General features: G+C 56.9%; 6 protein-coding genes across 6 annotated transcripts; 2 read left to right on the top strand and 4 right to left on the bottom strand.

Annotated features, from left to right (window-relative positions):
* Positions 1-165: 165 nt before the first annotated feature.
* On the bottom strand, positions 166-927 carry P884DRAFT_265409 (uncharacterized protein). The gene has a single exon (XM_069441938.1). The coding sequence runs from the start codon at positions 871-873 to the stop codon at positions 223-225; it is 651 nt and encodes a 216-aa protein (XP_069293319.1). The 5' UTR covers positions 874-927; the 3' UTR covers positions 166-222.
* Positions 897-2,695, bottom strand: P884DRAFT_295356 (uncharacterized protein; the record flags this gene model as incomplete). Its single annotated transcript, XM_069444328.1, has 5 exons — positions 2,355-2,695; positions 2,267-2,292; positions 1,492-2,202; positions 1,109-1,399; positions 897-923 (listed from the first exon to the last, which is right to left on the bottom strand). Exons 1-5 carry the CDS (start codon positions 2,461-2,463, stop codon positions 897-899), a joined length of 1,164 nt encoding a protein of 387 aa, XP_069293318.1. The 5' UTR covers positions 2,464-2,695.
* A 709-nt stretch (positions 2,696-3,404) lies between these two features.
* Positions 3,405-5,867, bottom strand: P884DRAFT_273506 (uncharacterized protein; the record flags this gene model as incomplete). The annotated part of the gene is made up of 1 exon (XM_069442595.1): positions 3,405-5,867. One exon carries the CDS (start codon positions 5,865-5,867, stop codon positions 3,405-3,407), a length of 2,463 nt encoding a protein of 820 aa, XP_069293317.1.
* A 1,196-nt stretch (positions 5,868-7,063) lies between these two features.
* On the bottom strand, positions 7,064-11,440 carry P884DRAFT_281277 (uncharacterized protein; the record flags this gene model as incomplete). Its single annotated transcript, XM_069443528.1, has 10 exons — positions 7,064-7,690; positions 7,757-7,830; positions 7,889-8,119; positions 8,177-8,392; positions 9,190-9,301; positions 9,446-9,808; positions 9,867-10,358; positions 10,451-11,066; positions 11,119-11,348; positions 11,402-11,440. The coding sequence occupies 10 exons, from the start codon at positions 11,438-11,440 to the stop codon at positions 7,064-7,066; spliced, it is 3,000 nt and encodes a 999-aa protein (XP_069293316.1).
* A 5,190-nt stretch (positions 11,441-16,630) lies between these two features.
* Positions 16,631-17,568, top strand: P884DRAFT_281276 (acyl-CoA N-acyltransferase; the record flags this gene model as incomplete). The annotated part of the gene is made up of 2 exons (XM_069443527.1): positions 16,631-16,921; positions 17,122-17,568. The coding sequence occupies 2 exons, from the start codon at positions 16,631-16,633 to the stop codon at positions 17,566-17,568; spliced, it is 738 nt and encodes a 245-aa protein (XP_069293315.1).
* Positions 17,569-18,518: 950 nt separating this feature from the next.
* On the top strand, positions 18,519-20,440 carry P884DRAFT_273501 (uncharacterized protein; the record flags this gene model as incomplete). The annotated part of the gene is made up of 2 exons (XM_069442594.1): positions 18,519-19,433; positions 19,547-20,440. 2 exons carry the CDS (start codon positions 18,519-18,521, stop codon positions 20,438-20,440), a joined length of 1,809 nt encoding a protein of 602 aa, XP_069293314.1.
* Positions 20,441-20,453: the final 13 nt, after the last annotated feature.

The following is a 20,453-nucleotide window of genomic DNA, read 5'->3' as shown; positions in this document are numbered from 1 at the left end:
GATATTCGTCTGGATGGATGAAAGGTTGGATGGATGCAACCATTCACACACAGTTCAAGCCGGCGCCGCAGTCTAACGGGGGAGGGAAAAAAAAAAAGGGGGGGGGCGGCTACGCTTGGTTGGTTGGTTGGTTATCTGGCAGGGGGGGTCTCTTGTCCGGTGCCGCGTTGACGGGCTAATGCAAAAAAATTGTTGTTCTACAAGAGCGGCGCCAACAGAACGTCATCCATGCTTCTTCAAAAGCGTCTCCCAAGGAATCGGTTTGCCCTCTCGCACCGACACAGCCGCCGCGTCCGGGCCGAACCAAAAGTCCAGCGTTCCCGCCATGGCAAAGTAGCACCAGCTGTCGCCATGCTCATCCTCATCCAGCGACGGCAGGTCGCCAAACAAGACCCGCACCCCTTCGCCGTATTCTGGCAGGTTCAAAAAAGCGACGAAAGAGGGCCTCGGGAACGTCCTGGATGGGTCCACGTGCAGTCGGCACTGCCCGACGGCGCGCTGCCCGCCGTTGTCATAATCTAGCAGCATCCCCATGCACGTTTTGGTGTCTGGCCGGTAGAACACGCGGACCTGGCGGACTTCACCTAGGGGCGCGTGGGAGTGTCTGTACCAGAACGGATAAGGGTGCGGCGGTGGGCTGTGCCAGGGCCTCTCCGTCGTGCGGCGTAGCCCCTGTTCGCTGTACGCGACGAGGAAGAAGATGCACGCCCTGGGCCAGTTGGCCTCTGTCCTGTACACAAGCGTCTTCGGGGGGTGCTCGGGACGGTTGATCAGGAATAAGGAGGTGGCCGAGTCGTCGCGCTCTCCGCTGTCGTCATCAAACTCGTGTTCCCCCGCGTACTGGCCAACCACCGTCTCGCCGGACAGGCGCATCCTGATCTATTTTTTCACAACCGTTAGATCTTGGTGCTCTTGTTGGTCGTCTCCAAAAAAAAAAAAAAAAAAAAAAAAAAAAAAAAAAAGAAAAGGAGGCTGGAAGTCAGATGGGCATGCCTACCAGAAAGCAAGGCCGACCTCCGGGGCGGTGGGTTGTACGTGACGGGATATCTTGATCCGCGACAGACCCGCAACTCAGAACGACGTCTCCCTGCGGTAGGGGGACATAAACCCAGAGGCAAAACTTGAGGTCCCTGGTCACGACGTCTTGGAGAGTCCGGTATGTCGCCATGGCACTGGGATAGGCGCGAGTGTGGGCATGAATGGCCAGCAACCTCTGGGCCGAGATGAAGAAGGTCAGGCCGGTAGCAGCGGCCAGATCGATGGTGTGATAGCGATGCATCGAGAGCGGCTTCTTGGGCTTGACAAGGCATCGGGAAAGATCGGGCGGCGTGGGGGTATCCCAGGCCGCAAACTTGATCTCCTCGGTATCCTCAAGCAATGACAGTTGGACGAGGCCGTTCTACTGCGCCCATCAGCCGTTTCCTTTCACTTCAGAGCACGTAGCAGGCCGTTCCCTCCAGAACCGCCGTGGCCTTGGGCTGTTTGACATACCTTGAACATTGCGAGGCTCACCCCGAGGTCGTCTATCCGCTCGATGACAAAGGTTCTATCATCGAAGCGCCTTCGGCTGAAGCGCGGCCGCTCTTTCAGCCTTTCGACCTTGCAGAGCCCGTCAACGTCGATGGTCAAGCGAACGAATGGGGGGAGATTTGCCACTGCCTCTTCTTCCGAGGCCACCTTGGGCGGGGTGCCGCGTTCCCAGGACAGGAGACGGCTGAGCTGGACAATCAGGAGAGGTTGCGCCCGGACGCTGGACAGTCGACGCGCCATGTCGAGAGCGGTAACGCAGCGCCAGAAGTAGTGATGCTGCGGTAGCGACTCCATGATGGCCTCGATAACCAGCTGCGGCAGACCGTCCAGCCGCGGCAGCCCGCACCGCTCGGCGCAGCGGAGGAAGGCATCCGCGAAACGCCAGACGGGCCTCGGAAGCATCGGTGTGTCGCAGACGCGGGAACCGGTCCAGGGCAACCGCCGCCAGACACAAGCCTGCCAGAGCCGGTCTAGCGCGTCGTCGGCGGTGCAGTTCCGCATGTACACCTGAAGGCAGTCCGGGTGGACGGCACATCCGGGCCGGGAATGGTCATGGTACTTGATGCATTCTATGCCTCGGGCTCTGCAGATCTCCCAGGGGCCAAATTGGGCCTTGAAATCTGGGTAGCGACCTTCTGCTTCATTCCACGGGAAGGGATTTATAAAGCCCGTCTTGAATGCGGATGAGCTTACGTTCCCCACCACTAAGACGCGGCGCTATTAGTTGATTACTGACCCGGTTCTCTCGCGAGTGTGAAAGTGCTTTTCTTTTGGTTTGGCGGGGGGGGGGGGGGGGGGGGGGAGGGGCATGGGCAGGTACTGACATGCAACCATCGACTCGATCGGATCCAGATGCTGCCCGCAGATGGCACAATCAAAGCACAGCCCGAACAACGAGATATGTCGAAGTCGATCGCCTACGCCTGGGGGCATGATGTCGCGCGGCTAGGTCCAGGGTTTCCGTCCGTCCGTTTGTTGATGTCGACAGTTTTGTGTCTCTGAGAGGAGGAGGCATGTACGAGGTAATTCGAGAACCAACCGTCCCATACGCGACCTTGGTCTCCAATCACAGATGACGCCGAGCTTCCTCCCTCATATTATCTACAAAAAGTCACCAACCAAGCCCAGGTCCTGATTGGAAATACAGGGGATTGGGAAAACGGCGACCACCTGTAGAGCTATTTGGGAACCGGTGTCGAAACAAAAAAAGAGGAAAATGTAGCAATATTATCCGAAAGGACTTCAACTCAATCCAAAGCAGCCCTTTGGTCGGAATCGGCTCGGTAGGAACGTTATTCGCCATCCCCGGTCCTATGACCACCGGCATCAACCAGCACATGGGTCTGGCAAATCATGATGTCCTCCTAATGGCGCCCGCCCAGATCAGATTGGTAGAGTACTAATTACTACTAATTAGTTCAAAGCCATATTTCACACCACCTTGATTACTTGGCATGGAAGGTAATTATACATATAAGTGCTGACGCAAATACCTAATTAACTTGCCAACCAAATATACGAAATGCACAGGTGCTGACAGAACGGCTAGGTAAACAAAGGCTGATCGCCCGACAGCTTTCTTATGTTACATCCTAGCAGATGTGTTTAATAACTCGATTCTTGCTTTTTTGGTTCTTGTTTTCGGAGAATAACACCCTGGGCATGAACACATCAGGGTCTTTGCAACCATATACCAGCACCCTTTCGCAGGATATTATGCTTGATCTTGTCAAGCACTGACAGCAGACTTGCGGAAGTTTTGTAGTTGTATGCTGCAATCCAGGTAAGTCCTTTCGTGACGAGAACTTAGTTCTTACTGACCATTTGCATATTAATTAAATAATTAATGCATAGGTGAAGCCCTAGGTCTCAACTCAGGGCCGAATTTCCGTCACGAGTTGGCGCTCGATTTGATCCAGCTCGGCGAGGATCTCTGAAAACAATGGGCGTGTCCTTGCTTGTTCCAGCAAGGTGACAGGACGTTGAGGTATTTCTTGGTGGCCAGCTTCTGTTGGCTTGTTCCTGGACAGAGCCGCATCTCTCACGAACTCCTTTGCTAGCTCAACTTCCCGCGCCCAGTACGCCCTCGCTGCGTCGAGAGCGTCCCCCTGAGCGTATGACTGCTCATCGGAGGCTGCGGGATACAACTTCCCACCCCGCAGGACCACACCCGGTAGCCTTTGCTGGTTATTAGCCACCCACTCGGGCGCCCCGGCAGTGCAGGCCCGGATCAGGGGGCGGAGCACATCTGGGGTCCACTTGAACTCGGGGAACGCTCTAGCCTTCCCCGACCTCGCCGACTCGTAGTCCGGATCCGGATCCCGCAGCAGCTCGTGGTCGATGCCGCACCTGACCAGCGGCTGCCCTTCGAAAATACACCACAGGAGCTTGCCGAGCATAAAGACCTGGGCCCGCTCCAGCAGATCACTTCCTTTCCCGTCGGATTCCCTTTGCCTTAGCAGAGCCAGCCACGGTGAGCTGAAGCCGCCCTTCGCGTTGTGGAATCGCGGGCTGGCCGCTGCCGGCTTCCAGTCGGGATCGTGGTAGTATGCCCGCAGTAGCTCGAGGATCTCATCTCTCTGCTCGCCCTCCTCCAGCCCGGACTCATCCACCAGGATCTCCAGATATTCCACGTAAGCGACCTCGGGCGGGCTCCAAGCGAACCACCCCCCGCGCTGTTCCATGTCAATGAGCACCGCGTTCAGCATCCCCGTTGCTGCGTCCTCCTTCAACACCACGTTGTCGGGCTTGAGATCCGGGTAGAAGCCGGCCCATCCGTGCTCGTTGATGTGGACCAGCGCCTGCGTGACCTGCTTCGCCCACCTCAGCCTCTGCGTCATCGGCGTTGTCCTCCCGTAATCGTCCGCCAGCAACCTCTCCCGGAGCGACCCTAGCGGAAACCATTCTAACAAGAACCCGCACACTCCCCTTCGGCTCCCAAACCGGCCCTTCTTGGTGACCACGCCGAGGGGCCGGGACATGACGTTTGGATGCTCCCGGAGCAGGAGCAGCATCTTGAGCTCGTTGTACATGTACCTCTGCTCCCGGAGCACGCTCTTGAACACCACGACCGCCTCCTCCCCGTTATCTCCGCCATCTCCTTCATCCACGCCGACCAGAGATATCGCCTCGTGCAACTGCTTCCTGAACCGAAGCCTCTCCCATTCGACCACACGCAGCCCCTCCCACGCCGCCGACGCCACCTCCCCCTCCCACATCCCCCTGAGCGTCTCTAGACCAACCATCCCCTGCTCGGCCACGTACCCCGCCCCGGGCACAAGACAAACCTGCACCCTCCCCGCTGCCGCTGCTGCCGGCGGTTGCCGCCTGCTCCCCTCCTCCTCCTCCTCCTCCTCCTCCTCCTCCTCCTCACTAGCGGCAAAATCCACCGCCACCATGCTCCCAAACGGCAGCTCCCACCACCACCGCTCCTCCTGCTCCTCGTCACCCTCACCCACCACCACCACCCCCTGCTTCGTCCGCTTCCCCTCCTCCCCCAACCCACCCCCCGGCCCCTGCTCACCGACCCCGCGACCGGCCCCGTCGCGAGCGCAAGACCAAGAGTGCAGCACCCTCGCCAGCCAGCGGCCGACCTCGAGGTCCGCCACCGCGCCGCCGCCGCCGCCGACGCCGCCGCTGCCGCCGACGACCAGGGCGCGCTCCGGGCGGACGACGGCTCGCAGCGCGGGCGGGAACGCCTCGGGCGGGGGCAGGCAGACGGCGACGCGCAGGGGGGGCCTGCCGAGGGCGAAGCGCGGCGTGGCGGCCCACAGGCGTCCTCGTCCGTCCACGGCGTCGACCTGCCAGGTGGTGCACGCGGAGGAGGAGGAGGAGGAGGAGGAGGAGGAGTACCATGACCCCCAGTCCCGGGTGAGGGTGCGGGTGCGGGTGCGGGTGCGGGTGTGAGGGTGACGATGGGTGCTGCATGTGCCCCTGCCGGGAGGGGGCGTGGCGCGTCGTGGTTGGTGATGGTGCACTTCTCGTTTCTCCTGTCGGGTCTGGTGGCCGTCGTTGCCGTCCTTCTTGTTGGCAGCGCTGCTAGCGCTGTTGGCGTTAACGGCGGTGCAGGCCGGTGGCGCCATTGGGTCGGGAGGGGGAACCACGAGCGGGGCGAGGCTGTCGAGGCGTGATTGTGGGTTGAGAGGGGACGTCTGCCATGGTGTCGGTCTGATGCTCGGCGTGGTCGTGCAAGTTGTAATAGTAGCAGTAGTGGTAGTAGCTGTTGTTGTTGGTTGTGTTGTTATTATGACCGGTTCAGACCTCTTGCCCCTGCGAGGCCGGAGAAATGCGGCGACGGGGCTGAGGATCGAGGAGAAGACCTCGCTGGTGAGATCCATAATGGTCGATGACCGTGATCAGAATGATTTCTGATCCCGACGTGCAATGTATATGAGTAGTTGAGACGCTAGAAAGCGGCCTCCGTTTCAGAGTCGTGCGCAGATGGGCCACTAATCCTCAGGAGGCCTTGCTAAGGGGCACTTGGAAACCGCACGTTGAAGTTGACGAGGGCTAATTAGGTAGGTAGCTTCGGTATTTTTCTTCCCCTCTCCCTTTTTCCCTCCCCCCTCCCCCCTACCCCTTCGCTCCCATTCCCCTCGTTCCAAACGCCGCCATCCGGATTTCCAAAAGGAGCTATCCCTTCTGAGGTTGTCATGATTGCTCGTGTAACCTCTGCTCTTATTTGTCTTCCCCGCATGATCGAGCTTGGGGGAGGTAGGAAAGATGCCAGACAAAGGTGTACCCAACATCACGTCGGGCAACGTTGCTCAAAAAAAAAAAAAAAAAAAAAGGTGCCGCGAAAAAACCGCGTGACACACCATGTTTCACTTGATTCCGCCCACCCGGCAGGTTGCTCCAAGGGTCCAACCCACCAACGCTAACGCGCCCCGTAGCCGACGGATCCCGAACCGTTTCCCACCGGTTCGCCAGACTGATGCGGTGCAACGATGCCCAGGCTCTGATCAAGTGCGGCGTGCGTGGCCCCCCGCCCTTTTCAAATCACGCTTGAGCGGAAGTCGCGTTGTTTGCTGATCTACCCCTATGTGGTCAGTCGAGCTGCATTGCTGATGCGAGAGGGTTTGATGCACGCATGGTCAGGCGTCGAGAGAACATCTCATTTTTTTGGGTTGTTTTGGGTTTTGTTTTCTGACCGGAAAGCTCAGGAAGTCGTCCTGTTGACAGAATTTCGAGTAATACCATTGTTGAGAGAAACCAGGAAAGCAAAATACCTAAAGGGGAGACAAAGGATGTGAGATTTCGGGTTGTATCTGGATTCTGGTATCACAAACTGCTGTCTCAGAGGACAAAGAACGATCGCCAATTGTACGTAAAACTAATAACGCTTCAAGCCACAGACCGACTGGCACCACTGGAAAGGGTTATCCAAACGAAGGAAAAGAAAGCGGACGGAAACCAAGCCCAATTTCTGAAAAAAAAAAAAAAGAAAACTTCCAACTCCATCTCGCCGGACCAGATGAACCAACAATAGGACAGAAAGAATAAAATAGCCCTCCTAAATGCTCACTTTGCGAACTCACGAACTAAGCCGCTCGCTCAACCGGAACATGATCCTGGGCGCATCGACAATATTCCACTGCTCGCCCAGCTCGTTCTCCTCGTAGATCCGCGCGTTGCCCGCCTGCAGCGCGCGCGGGAGCTTCCACGCGAGCTCCGGGTTCTTGAGCCACATCCGGACCAGGTACCGCGGCGCCTCCTGAAAGTCCTCAAACGCCTCCCGCGAGTGGAGGACCCCGTGGTTGTTGATGAAGAGCATGTCTCCCGGCTGCGCCTCCAGGACGACCTGGTTCCGCTCCGCAATCTCCTCGATCACCTCCAGGGCGCGCCGCTGCTCCTCCGTCAGGGACGCGACCCCGGCAGCGCGGCGAACGCCGTTCAGGCCGAGTAGAGGCTCGCGGGCAAAGTTGAGAATGATCCGCCCGTCATGGTAGAAGAGGATCGGGCGTGTGTTTGACGGAAGGAACCTACCGCGGCTGTCAAAGGGCCAGATGGCCTGGGAAAGGAGCTCGCGCAGGTGCGGGTGCGTCTTCATCAGCTCGTTGTAAATCGTCCAGGAAGAGGCCAACAGGTTCTTGCCGCCAACGGCGGCGTTGTTGCGAGTTTGTAGAGCAAGAATGTCACAGAACGTGTCTGTGTGGAAGGTCTGTGAAAGGTTTGTACGTCAGGCACTTAGTGTTGCCTCTGGGTGGATCAAGACGAGGCGACTTACGGATGCTCGTGACGAATATCTCGTTGGCCGATCCTGCTGCGGCGTTTTGGAAAGCTTCGCATCACGAATGTGCACTGGAAGGCAGTTAGTTAGATGGCCAACTCTACCTAAATAAAGGCCCGGGGTACTTGCTCAGCATGTTGCCATCCTCGTCCTGCCGGCCGCGCTGGACGCCAATGTAACTTGATATGCCGAGGAAAACCAGGACATTTTCCTCCGGGGAGAACTCATTTGGGTTCAGTCCGTGGACTACCGCAAACCCCCTGCCACAGTGGATATCGGCTGCAAGCTGCCGAAGCTTCGGCCCAAGAGTAGGCAGAGGGAAAGTGCTGGGGGTGACTTCGCTTCCGAATAGCCCAAGTTCTGTCAACTCTGTCAGCGTGCGAAAAAAAGCCGTCGAGGGCGTCTCACAAGCCCTACCATTAAAGTGTTCAAGACCGGACTTGACCTCCAAGACCTCGTCCTCGGTCAGCGTAAGGGTGTAATCGTCCTCGGAGTTAAACGATGCCGGGCCCCATGCCATATCTCCCTCCATCGCGGCCGGCCATGCGTATGAAACTAGAAAGTAGCGAGGAGCGCAGCTCTGCTTGATCGCCAGGTCGGGCCAGGCTTGCCCTTGCTGCCCGAGAAGAACGGCTTCCACGCCCATGATGGGTCAAGTCGCTCAAGCACGACGCGGGAATAGTCTAGCTAGTTTCGTTCTGGGCGGCTAACACGCAGTGGGTTGTTTGGAATATGGAGTGAAGCGCGAATTTCGAGACTGTTTGGAGTCAGAGTATTAATAGGTAGCATGACCGGAGAGTCCGCTGCCCAAAGAATGCGCGACTTCCTCAAACCCATTTCCCCCGTTCGTTCTCCGCGCCTCATGTTGCGGCTTCCTGATGCCGAGCAGGCCTAAGGGCCCTCCTCTATGTTGCATTGGGCCGTAGGAGGGGTCCTCTGCGGGCAGCCCTAAGATCACCAATAGAGCTTTCCCAATCCAGGACGTGCCCCCATCTCAGGGCGAGCGTGCTGCAGGGTGATTAGAGCCCTAGAGCTCATTGGCGGGGTTGGAGTTTCGTGTACAAATTCGAGCCAGCTACCGGAGCCGAAACGGTCACGGTTGAAGTGAGGGGCTGTCACGCAGGATGCGTGAACAGGTGCCACACTGGCCGTGGTAAGCGCGCACCTGTGGAAGGCGGAAGAAGATGGAAATCAGGCCACAAATTCAATCGAGGGCTCTGCTGGCGGGGGGTGCTCTAAGGTTTCGCGCGGGGTCCAGTCATGATCAAAGAGCTGGCTTGTATACCACCACTTCTCGTGATACACATCGCTGTGGTTGATGGTCTGAAACCTAAACGCTACACAAGGCCCCCTTGTCAGCGCCCGACGGTCTTTCTGTAACTCATACCTCAGGCAGGGGAAGGGGGGAGGGGGGAACGGGGAGGGCGTACCTCTCTGGACCACAACATCCCGGCATTGACTCATAAAAGCACCTTGTTCGGCATCTAGTCGGGCCATCTTGCAAACCTTTGGAGAAGTCCAGTCAAACTCAGGAGTGAACAGCTGTTGACCCTTGTAACAGTAGTGGAAGTGTGCCAGCATGGTTTTTGCTCCCGAGTTCGCCGCCCTGACCAGCGACATGTCTAGGTATCGTACCTTGTCGCCGTTAGCGCGTCCGGGCAAAAGAACTGTGATTCCTTTGCTTACCGGTGCCCTCCTCCTCTGGGCAAATTGCCTCTGGAACAACATCTGCATTTCGTAGTTTTGCAGGAGGATGAAGCAGGTCAAGAAGGTGACAAACCAATCCTTGGAATCGTGGTTGTTGAGAGTGCTCTGGAGAATGCGGAGCACGTCCTTTCTCAACGGCGTGAGAATCCGCTGGATGACGATCGAGGTCCATTGGTAGTCGACGTAGGGCGGTGGCGAGTCCAGGTCCTGGTAGAACGGGTCTTTGGGGTTCATGGCTTCGATTTCGTCGTCAGCCCAACCGGTCTCGGACCAGCATCTCCATCTTGACTCGATAAATCGGCAAGCAACCCAGAGTCTCAATGTTTTCTTGAGCATTTCATTCTGCCATGTTGGTCAGCCAGTTGTGTAGCTTGGAGCACGGGGCGATGATGAGGCTTACCGGAACAGGAAACACGGATGCCCTGTACGCGACCTGGAAGATATTCCAGATCAGCGGGTCCGTATCATCCAGATACGCGGCCATGTAGGCCGTAATGACTCGGTCGATGTACTCGGTAATCGCTTCGACGACGGGTTCGGGATCAGCAATAGCCCATGGAACAGCGTACATTGGCCGCCCCTTAAGATCGACGTCATTGGAGTTCGCAGGAGGAATGAACCCCCTCAGCTCAATCTTGACATGTATAGCACCGATCTGTCCAAGGCACAGGGTTTTAGGAGGCGAATCTGTCCATTGCCGTTCCAAGTGGAAATCGCCATAACGAGGCCCGGCCATCGGATGCGTCCTGTAAAAGGGCATGTAGTCCAGACCGGTCCGGAAAAGAGTGCTGTCTGTAACCATATACCGGAGGCAAGGCAGCCGACTCATACGCATCGTTCTTTGCTGGCAGGTAAAACATGGGCCTCGAGGATTACTGGGATCGGGGATACACTATGATAACCAATCAGCCGTCAATTTCCCGGTGTGATGATTTAATTACACGGTCAGTTCAGCGTAGGCAGGAGACAGGGCATTCATCTTACCCTATTCCTCTGCATCCTGCACCTGACGCAGGCGTGGTGTTGACGGGTAAGATGGGTATCAACACGTTTGCTGCCTTCATAAGCACGTCGCTTCTTCTTGATTCGGTGAGTCGAGCTTGCAGAGAGCGCCTGGGAGCTCGATTTGGCATTTCTCGGGGCGGCCTTGTGATAGCGCCTGTCTGGCGAAGACGCCGAAGGTGTCGAAATTGGCATTGCTATTGAGTCAGGAGAAGCAGATACTGTAGCCCAGTCGGCCGAGGAATCGTCGACCACGGATTGCGGACCTTCCCCCTGGATGTGTTCGAATATAAACTCGGAATTAACACTCTCCCTCCCCGTCACTTGAACGTAGGACTCGTCTTCCGCGGCAAGGTGGCTGATAGTAACGTTGTCGTCGAATGCGAACCCCTGACCAGTGGGTATATCAGAACCCCAGAACGCGATATCGCATTCATAAGATGCCGTGTGTGGATTTAGGAGAATGACTTCCGTTCTCTGAAGCTGAGAGGCTGGTGGTGGGGGCGCCTGCTCAGAAGGCTCGCTCCCAAAGGTGTCGGACTGGGGATCGCCCAGATCGGAGTAGTCTAAAACTAGGTCAAAACACTTTTCATGTTGGCTTTCGGGGGTATGGCCCAGTTGATGTTCGGGTAGTCTCTGCTGGCCAAAACCGTGTTGGGGCTCGGTCGGGGGGGGGGTCGTAGGCGGAGGGGATGCTGGCGTGTTTCTCGGCTTGAATGCGGCTCTGGTGGAGTAGCTCGTCTACGGTGAGCTTCAACAGGCCTGCGACGCGCTGGATGTCCTCCAGCTCCTTCCTTGAGAACTCCATGGAGAGAATTGGAGAGTTTGTAGGTGAGGTTGCTGGTGCGTTGGCTGTTGCATTCCTCTGCGCGAGCGTTGACTTGATGTGTGAATTCCAATTTAATTCCGGACCACAGCGATCCTCTTTTGAACAGAGAGCGGCTGGGTCGTGTCGCAAGCTGGACCAATCATGGTTGACCGGTGGTGGCCAACGAAACCGATCAATCGATGCACCAACAGCGTCGCGGCTAGAAACCGGTGCGAGCCACGCACAGCCAATGGTGTAGCACATCCCAGGCAGCTCCAACACCATACACAGTCCAGCTAATGCGCCGTAATCGAAGGGGAACGCCAAGAGTGCTAGTGCTAGACGGTTGCTTGTTTGGCCACCAAATTGGGCAGGCCACAGCGCTGGTGATACCCACCTAGACGTTGGAAATGAGGGTCCTGCTTGCGCTTCAAAGGACCCTGAATTGGAGTGGCCGTCACTAATCCAAGGAACAATCGATTCCTAGCTAGCATAGCATGGTCAGCTTCTCGCATGTTTGCGACCAATAATTAATAATAGAACGTGGAGAATGCGGGAAAAATCGAGTCAAGACAATGCTTAGGAAGACCAAATCTTACCAGACCCAAACCCGCCCGACCAGCGCTGACGTGTTGAATTGAAGTGCTCCTGAACAGTTTTGTTGGCGATTAAATGACTTAAGGTTCAACGTATTCGAGAAACCTAAAGCCGAGATCTCTCTTTTCGCCTGATCCGAGTGCTCCTCAAGCCTCAGATTGCGGGCTGTAATTAAGGATCGACGAACCGAGCCTTTGGCGGTGGTGATGCACTGCGCTCTGCTGTAACTGCCTGAGGTAGGTAGGCATCTACCCGAGGCCAAAAACAATGGTAATTAATTACCAGGCAGAGGTCGGCCCTCGACTAGTGGCAATCTCGACTCTCGGCACATTCCCGTACCTTCAGCCTGATAAACAAGTGCGCAATCTGCCGATACCGTGTCTCCAAGATGCTTCCGTTGCGTCGAGCTGATCGGGGCTTTCCAAGTCTTCATCCAAGCCCAATACCCGTTAGCAGCGTGAACTATCAAAGCACGTCAAGTGTTGATTGCATAAGACTTTCCAAACGGTCAACATACCCTTTGCGAGAAGCACCCCTGAATTTGTTATGGGTCAGAATCTCTTTGTGTAGCCCAATGTCAAATCGCTGTTTGCTTCCAGTAAAATGGTCGTCTCTTCTCATCTTACCGCTGGATGTTTAGGTCTCCTTCAAGCTGAAGATTTGGGTCTGATTTGTGAGCTTGGTTCAAGGGCTGTAGCACTGCATAAGCCGCACAACAGAAACTCGGGGTCGGTGCGGCAAGGGCCATATCATTAAGAAGCTTGGTGGGGTACAGATGCGTATGTAATTATGTACTATACAGATTACGTACCATCCATGCACTCTAACTGCAGCATCGCGTACGCACTCGGAGCCATATTTCTCGCGTGACCAAACTGCCAAGCTGCAGCCTTACAAAAACAGGCTTTTGGTGCGGCTTATTCGTTTCATTTGTTATACTTGTTGAGTCCTGTTCCTTGATTCTAGAAAGTCCCGGGTCGCCGAGGTCAATTCCTTGCTTCGGGACCCACGTAAATGTGACGTGCCTACCTTATACCTGCCCCGTTACCCGCCTGGCACGGTCAAACCACAAGTGCTGGCAACACTTGGGTTGGTAACGATGGTCGGTTCGAATCTGGCGGCGGGACAACCTCGGGGGGAGAGGGCCCTCGAGGTAACCATGAAGGGAAAAACGGGGGAGGGGTATAGAGGAAATGGGCTGGTTAGGGGGTAGTCCTAATCGGGGGATAGAAATAGATTACCTAACGACCGGGTTTTTGTCGTAGGCACGTCTAAGACCTGCTTAGAGGGTAGCCAATAGACGAAAAACCATCTACTACTACCACCACCACCACTACCTGCCCCGTTGGAATAAAGAGCAGATGCCTGGGGCCAGATGAATGTTGGGTGTACCCTACAGAGCAGAGCCTAACCACCCCGCTTCAACCCTCGTTATCGTTCAGTGCGAGCGTGTCCCGAGACACAAGATCGTGCTTACTTTGCATAGGATTTCTCTCCATAGGGACTTGTCCGAGGTACTAGCACGGAAAGAATCCCGTAGCTCCGCCGGTACAGAGTACTGATAATATTGGATGCTAGATCAGACAACATTTGCCATACATGTCTTGCTTCGCTTCCCAATATTCCCCGAAAATGCCGCCAATAAATACAAGCAAGTGCTCTATCTCTTCCTATTCTGTGACTCCTTCACGACTACCTGACTGCCTTAATTGGTCCCTGGAAGCTGTTTCACTTCAGCTCGCCGACCTGAATACGAGCGAATCTCGGACTAGCTGTTCCGGACCTGCATATGCATCTGCCCTTTTTTGGCTCAAATCGCCAGCGCGGAACACCTACTTTGCAGGGTTGCTTCTTTGCAAAATCCCAGGGATTCTCTTTTTTTTTGCCCAGTCGTATGTCTTTTTTTTTAAAAAAAAAGAAATCTGCCAACTGTCGGTAGTTTTACGTACCGTCTAGAAAATGATTGATTACAGTTGAGAGTCCCGCAAACAAGAAATAAGACATTTTTCCCGCCGAATATAGCGTTTTAGTCTTGTGGCCAAGCCTTTGGGAGAACGCTCGCAAAGGGCTCCAGCAAAATGCACGGGGGAGCGGACGCGGCCACATCAACTCTTGCTGACCTTATCAACTGCCGAGAACTATCGACCCATCAACCCAAGTAAAGAGCATGGTGCCGAAATCTTTGTTTTCCGGCCATAAAAATTATACTAGCCGGCGCACTTGGTCAAACAGACTTGGAAGCACAATGCTGGGGCTGCCTAAAAAGGCCAATGACGCAATAGATGACCAATCAATTAGCACTCGACGAGTTATTGGACGTTTCCAGGCCCGAAAGCAGGAACACAATCCTACTTCTCAATCGATGTTGCAGGGCCAACAAACCCGACCAAAAATGGCCTTTTCACAATATGCTCTGCGATGGGGAATCCAACTCGCTGGATAGCACCGAGCAAGACCCGTCCTTTGAACCCGGCCTTGATATCTCGAACAACGCGCCCAGGCCCGAGCGCCTGCTAGAGACGTTGAATTCGTGTTAACTGTGGATGGCCCAACTCCATGTCAGCTACAGCGTTTGGCGCTGTGAAGAGAAGCCGAGCCATTCATAAGAGGAAGGAGGACGTAGGGGAAGAGAATTTAAAAAAAAAACCCATATCTGAACCGGGCCAGAGAGACCGGGGAAGCTTGTTATGGGGTTGAGATAATTACATGAAACTAACGGCAGCTTCAACTTACTACCACTCAATAACGATGATGTACACTGGATTGAGAGAGTTTAGGGCGAGACTGATACTTTCTCAATTGTTGCATGATTCTCGACTCCATGATTCCATTCTCTCACTTATTTCCCCTTAGCTTCAATATCTTCTCCTCCCCCTCCTCCTTCCTCGCCCACCCGTTAGTCTTTTGGACGGCCGCATTGAGTCTTGACACGTCAGCTCCTTTGCACATGGGTTGGCGTGGAATAGGTCCCGTGGCGCCGGTGATCTTCAGTTGGTGGCAAACTCACCCTCAACCGGGCCTTCTTTCCGGCCCATGCTACACTTCCCAAGTTTTTAACCTTGATTCTACATTCGAACCAGATGCAACCGGTTAGAATAACACCAATCATCCCACGAACACAAATCCGATCAGACGGAGTTGGTCACACCTCGCCTTTACCGAAGGATCTGTTCTCTTACCTTCTCAGGCAGCAACAGGTGCCTAGTTCTCAGTTGAAGCTCTGGTGGCCTGACTTTACGTATGTCTTCATGGTTACCTTGGAATAGAACTGAACCGAGTGAAGAACGGGGTCGATGGAAATGGTGATGGCTGGAGCATAAATGCTCCCGTTTTTGGAACTTTTGGATATGCGAACAGGGATAGAGCTTGCGCATCGGACATACGAGGTCTTTTGGTGAATGAAAAAGGACGCTTGCTGGCATCCAATAGGACAGCCATTGACTGCGACTTCCGGGACGGCGCCACTTCAGTATACAGAACGAAGCTGAGGATCATGTCTAACGGACAGCGGACCTCACCCGATATCCTGGAGCTGTTGGAGTACTCGAACCCGAGACCATCACATGGCACTTACACCTCGCTCATGCGGTGCAACGGTGAGGCTCCCGCATTGTGCCGGCACGGATATGAAACCAACTGCTAAGTACACTGCATATCCAGAGTTTGAGTGGCCAAGATCCGTTACGTCTTGTTCCTCACCAGTCGTGACTTTGAAAGAGCAGAAGCTGAACTTAAGGGTGAGTGCGGCGGAATAAGTCCCCAGCATTAATTAAGGGCCCCTTGAGCTGTGCTCGTCATTGCTGCGAATTGACCTGACACGCTATCGGCAGACCGTCTCGAATCTTTCAACCAGTGGCACAAACGCAGAAAGGAAGATGGGGGGCCTTGCGATAACAGCTATAACCGTCCCAGTAGACCTAACCGAAGAGCCAAACCAGAGTTGACAAAAGACGAAATGCTATTAGTATTGCTTTTCCTAAATCGTAATGGTATCCAGTTCCCAAAACTAACCTGCGTGTCTTGCCTCTTGCATTATCAGCATTTAAATTGGGAAATGAGTACGGATGCACTCGCATTTCCGCGACGCCATAAGGACCGATCTAATTACCACCATATGCAGCCAGATGCAAAACCCGGGCAATGAGATGCGAAAGGCCACTTCCCCGCCACACGCCATGCAGAACGCGCGATTCAGGTTGAAGCGGGCATAATGGGGCGCGGAGGGTCTAGGCTGGGCTGGCCGCGCGACCCCATGCACAGATCGGACCCCGAAGGGGCGGGCGGCGCTTGGGGGGACAACTAGGCGGCCAATGAGGGCGCTCGAGGTGCACCTTCTCACCTGTTGTTGCTGCGACCTTACGTCATTATTAAACTGTTCTTGCTCTCGATGCCAAGAGACCCTTCCAAGGCACAGGCAGGCAAAAATTGACCGAAAAACAAGGGGCACCAGGGTCTCAGGGTCTTGTCAAGTCTTGCGGTTAAGGCCGTCTCAAGACAGAGATGAGGTCATGGCTCCAGCTAGGCTAGACCTGTGGGTGGCAGTACCTAGACAAAAGGGTACCGCTACCACGCACCCGTCCATGGCCTGTGGTTGTGTGTTTCTGACATGCATCCCCCCCCCCCCCCCCGGCGGGCACATTCATTCCCATATCCTATCTTGTTATAACATATCCATCGACGACCGTGCAGCCCTTTTGTCCAATTTAAGTTTTTGACATCGTGTCTCAGAGATACTCAGACAAGGACCGCAATACACGATGATCGTCCGGCTGGGGACTTGGGCCGATCTCGAGGCCATGACGGCCGTCCTGATCGCGGCCTCGCCGCTCGACCCGGTCTACCCGTACCGCTTCCCGGACCGGCACCTGTACCCTGCCGAGTTCGCGGCCGTCTGCCGGCAAAAGTGCGCCGAGTACCTCGAGACCAGCACCGTGGTCGTCTGCGAGCTGCCCGTCGACGCCTACGGCTCCGCCTCCGAGGTTGTCGCCTTCAGCGCGTGGGACCTGCCTCCGGCAGCGCAGCCCGCGAAGGCCGCCCGCCGCAGCTCTGTCGGTACGTTGTTGACGTGACATTTATACCCTTCCCCACCCCACCTAGCACCCTAGTGTGTAATTAGGAAAAAAGGGAAGTCCAAACGGCCGTTGCTGACGCGAGAGATGATTATTTTCAAATGTAATCAGAACCAACATCCCCCACGTCCGCCGCGTTCGCCCGCTCGCCAACCACCATCGGCAACCTGACACGACAGTCGGCGTTCCGCGCCGCGCTGGCCGAGCACAAGCAGACCCTCTTCGACGCGCGCTACGGCGGGCACGTCTTCCTGCGGATCCTGCTGACCCACCCGCGGCACCAGCGGCGCGGCGCGGGCACCGCGCTGGCCTCGTGGGGCGTCGGGCGCGCGCGGGCCCTGGGCGCCTACGCCACCGTGTTCGCGAGCCCCATGGGCCTGCGCCTGTACCGGCGCCTCGGCTTCCGCGAGGTGGGGCGGTGCCGCATCCGCGTCGAGGGCGAGGCCGAGACGCTCGACCTCCCCGCGCTGGCGAGGCCGCCCGGCCCCACGGGCGCCATGCGCGAAGCCACCGACGGCGTCGCCGCCAAGCTGGACGGGCTCGTCTGCGGCCGCAGGGTGAGCGAGTGCGCCGTCGGCGGCTGGGACGGGAGGGACGGGAGGGACGGCAGCACGGTGTGTGCTTGATAGCGGCGCCGATGCCGTCGGGTTGTCGCCGTCATCGGTTCGTTCGTCCTGGAGGAACCCTGTTATCTTGGATTGCTTATTAGTGAGTCGATCTAATTATTGTATGCGAACATGAATTGGATTTTGGGATTTTGGGTGTATACTCTGGGGAAGAGAGTTGGGAACACATACCGGGGTGGGCTTTTGCTAATTACATGCACTGCATAATTATTCTGTGGAAATGTTGGCCGGCTTTTTGGATTGCATTTGCAAGAGTCGAGGACCTCGAGGCGTTGGGCTTTGTGCCACTTTTGTGCCACTCCATCCTTTCGGAATAAATAGACGCTTTTCTCGGCGAGCGGGCGGTTGATTGCAGGACCTTCGGCCTGTGTAGCGGGTGTGCAGCCCTGTGCTTCGTCATCGAGACCGTTAAAAATGAGACGATGCGGTGTTTTGGGGAGGAACTCTGTATGTAATTAATAATTGTTACACTAGAGCTCCAGATTGTTTGGCAACAGACCAGGAATGCAATTCCACTAATAAGCAAGGAAAAGGGACAGAGCAATTACCAGCTTCTGCTGAGAGCAACCCAAGGCCGTCGATGCCGGTCCGCATTGCTGATGTGGGCATCGTCTCCTCATTGTCAGCGGTCATACTCTTGAGAGCTTGCCTGTCATGGTCCACCTTGAATATCGAAAATGCTCCAACATTTGATAGCTGTCTCTAGTTGTCTAATTAACTAGCAACCAAGTAGACTTCAGGTACGGAGTACTCCGTAGAGAGAGAAGGTAGAGAATTCTGGGGTGGCACAGTGGTTGCAGGTGACACTGACTGTGCGGATTACTGTGCGCTTATCTCCGCTGTTCCTTCCATCATTAACTTACCCTCTAAACCGAGCATTGCATTCTGTCGCCGCCGCCCGGAAATTTCTCTCGACAGCCTCTAATGCACCCGACCGATTTGCCTCGCCCATGGCCCCGACACCATTTGTCTGCGCCAGCTGCGCCCGGGCCCTCCGAGCAAGCGCGATCGCTCGCACAAACGCACTTCCAAGACCGCGCCGTCACCTCTCACAATCCCCCTCCGCTGCCACTGCCCCTCCCGCAGGCACTGCGGAAGCTTCTGGCTCGAGCTCGTCCGGACACCAAAGCAGAAAAGCGCCGGATAACCCGCCCAGTCCTTCTGGCTCGACCACCGACTCGGGGTCCGAGCCGGGCGCCATGACGAGCCGCCTCGAGCAAGCGACCGAAGAAGCTCTGCTGACTGGTGGCCGCGCCGGGCGCCGGGCCATCGAAGAAGCCGGCTTCAGTGAGGAGCTCAAGGCAAGGCTGCTCGACAAGGTGGCTGGCGCCCAGTTCCAGCACGAGCACTCGGGCGCGCTGGCGGAGGCTGGCGTGACCTCGCGCATCCCGGACTCGGCGGGGCCGGGCACACGGGCCATGGCGACAGCGCGGCCGTGGACGGGACAGGAGACGACCGAGGACGCGGTGCTGCGGATGCTGGACGACGCGCATAAGCCGCTGGCGCCGGGGCAGAGGGGGAAGGGCAAGCCGCCCGTGCCGCGGCCGGTGGACATGCGGATCCGCAGGGAGGTCGTCATGACGCCCGGCCAGCGCGCGGCCGGCGCGCGGGACAGGGCGCAGGCGTATGCGGGGATGGGCCTGAAGGACATCGGGCTGACCGAGGAGGAGAAGGAGGAGATGAGGAGGGAGTTCCGGGAGCGCTTCACGCCGGGGTTCAGGGCCATGCCCAGCACGCTGACGGGGCTGGCCTCGCTGGCCAACGAGCGGATCGAGGACGCGATCGCAAGGGGCCAGTTCAAGAACATACCACGCGGCAAGGGGGTGGAGAGAGATAGCAGGGCAGATAACCCCTTCATCGATACTGTGAGTGACCCAGTTTGCTAGCACCAAACCAATACGAGACCGTTCTCTCTCCCTCGCCCCCTCCCCTTCCCTCTCTCTCTACACGCGCGCACACGTTCTGACGCCCGCGACAGACAGAGTACATCATGAACAAGATGATCAAGCGCCAGGACATTGTGCCGCCGTGGATCGAGAAGCAGCAGGAGCTCATCAAGGCGGCTGAGAACTTCCGCGGCCGCCTGCGCAACGACTGGAAGCGGCACGTGGCCCGCATGATCGCCTCGCAAGGCGGCACCCTCGAGCAGCAGATGGCGCGGGCGAACGCCTACGCGCGCGCCGAGGAGGCCTGCAACCCGCGGCGGAGGGGGCCGGAGCAGATCTCCATCCCGACCAGCACGACCGACGACGCGGTCAAGCTCCACACCAGCGCTCCTTCCTCGCCTGGCCCCTCGCCGTCGTCATCATCGCCGTCATCATCATCGTCATCATCGGCTTCCTCTTCTTCCTCACCCGCGCCGTCGACCTCACAAGAAGAAGCAGCCCCCGCCGACCCGTCCCTCCCGACGCGCCCGTTCCGCGACCCGGACTGGGAGGCGGCCGAGCGGTCGTACATGACGCTGGCCATCGACAACCTCAACGCGCTCACGCGCTCCTACAACCTGATGGCGCCCGAGCTGGCCCGCAAGCCCTACTTCTCGCTCGAGCGCGAGCTGCGCGCCTGCTTTGCTGACGTAGCCCCCCAAGTCGCCGACGAGATCCGCGCCCGCGCCACCCGTCCCGCCCGCGACCTCGTCAACGACCACCCGTTCGGCGGCGGCGGCGGCGGCGGCGGCGGCTGGGGTGCGGGGAAGAAGGGGGGTGGCCAAGGCTCGGGCGGAGGCGGGGGAGGCCTGGGGTCGTCGTTATTTGGCGGCGGGTTCAGCTCAGGCATCAGCGTCGAGGAGGGCAAGGAGAAGGAGTACGGGTTCCGGGAATTCTGGCGGGATCTGTTTGGCGGGCGGAGCAAGAGCAAGAATAAGCAGGGGTAAGGGAAAAGGCCGG

This window comes from Thermothelomyces heterothallicus (assembly GCF_042370625.1).
Source record: "Thermothelomyces heterothallicus CBS 202.75 unplaced genomic scaffold P884_scaffold_45, whole genome shotgun sequence".
NCBI lineage: Eukaryota > Fungi > Ascomycota > Sordariomycetes > Sordariales > Chaetomiaceae > Thermothelomyces > Thermothelomyces heterothallicus.
Note: the sequence above shows the minus strand (reverse complement) of the source record. Positions and strands in the feature narration are given on the sequence as shown.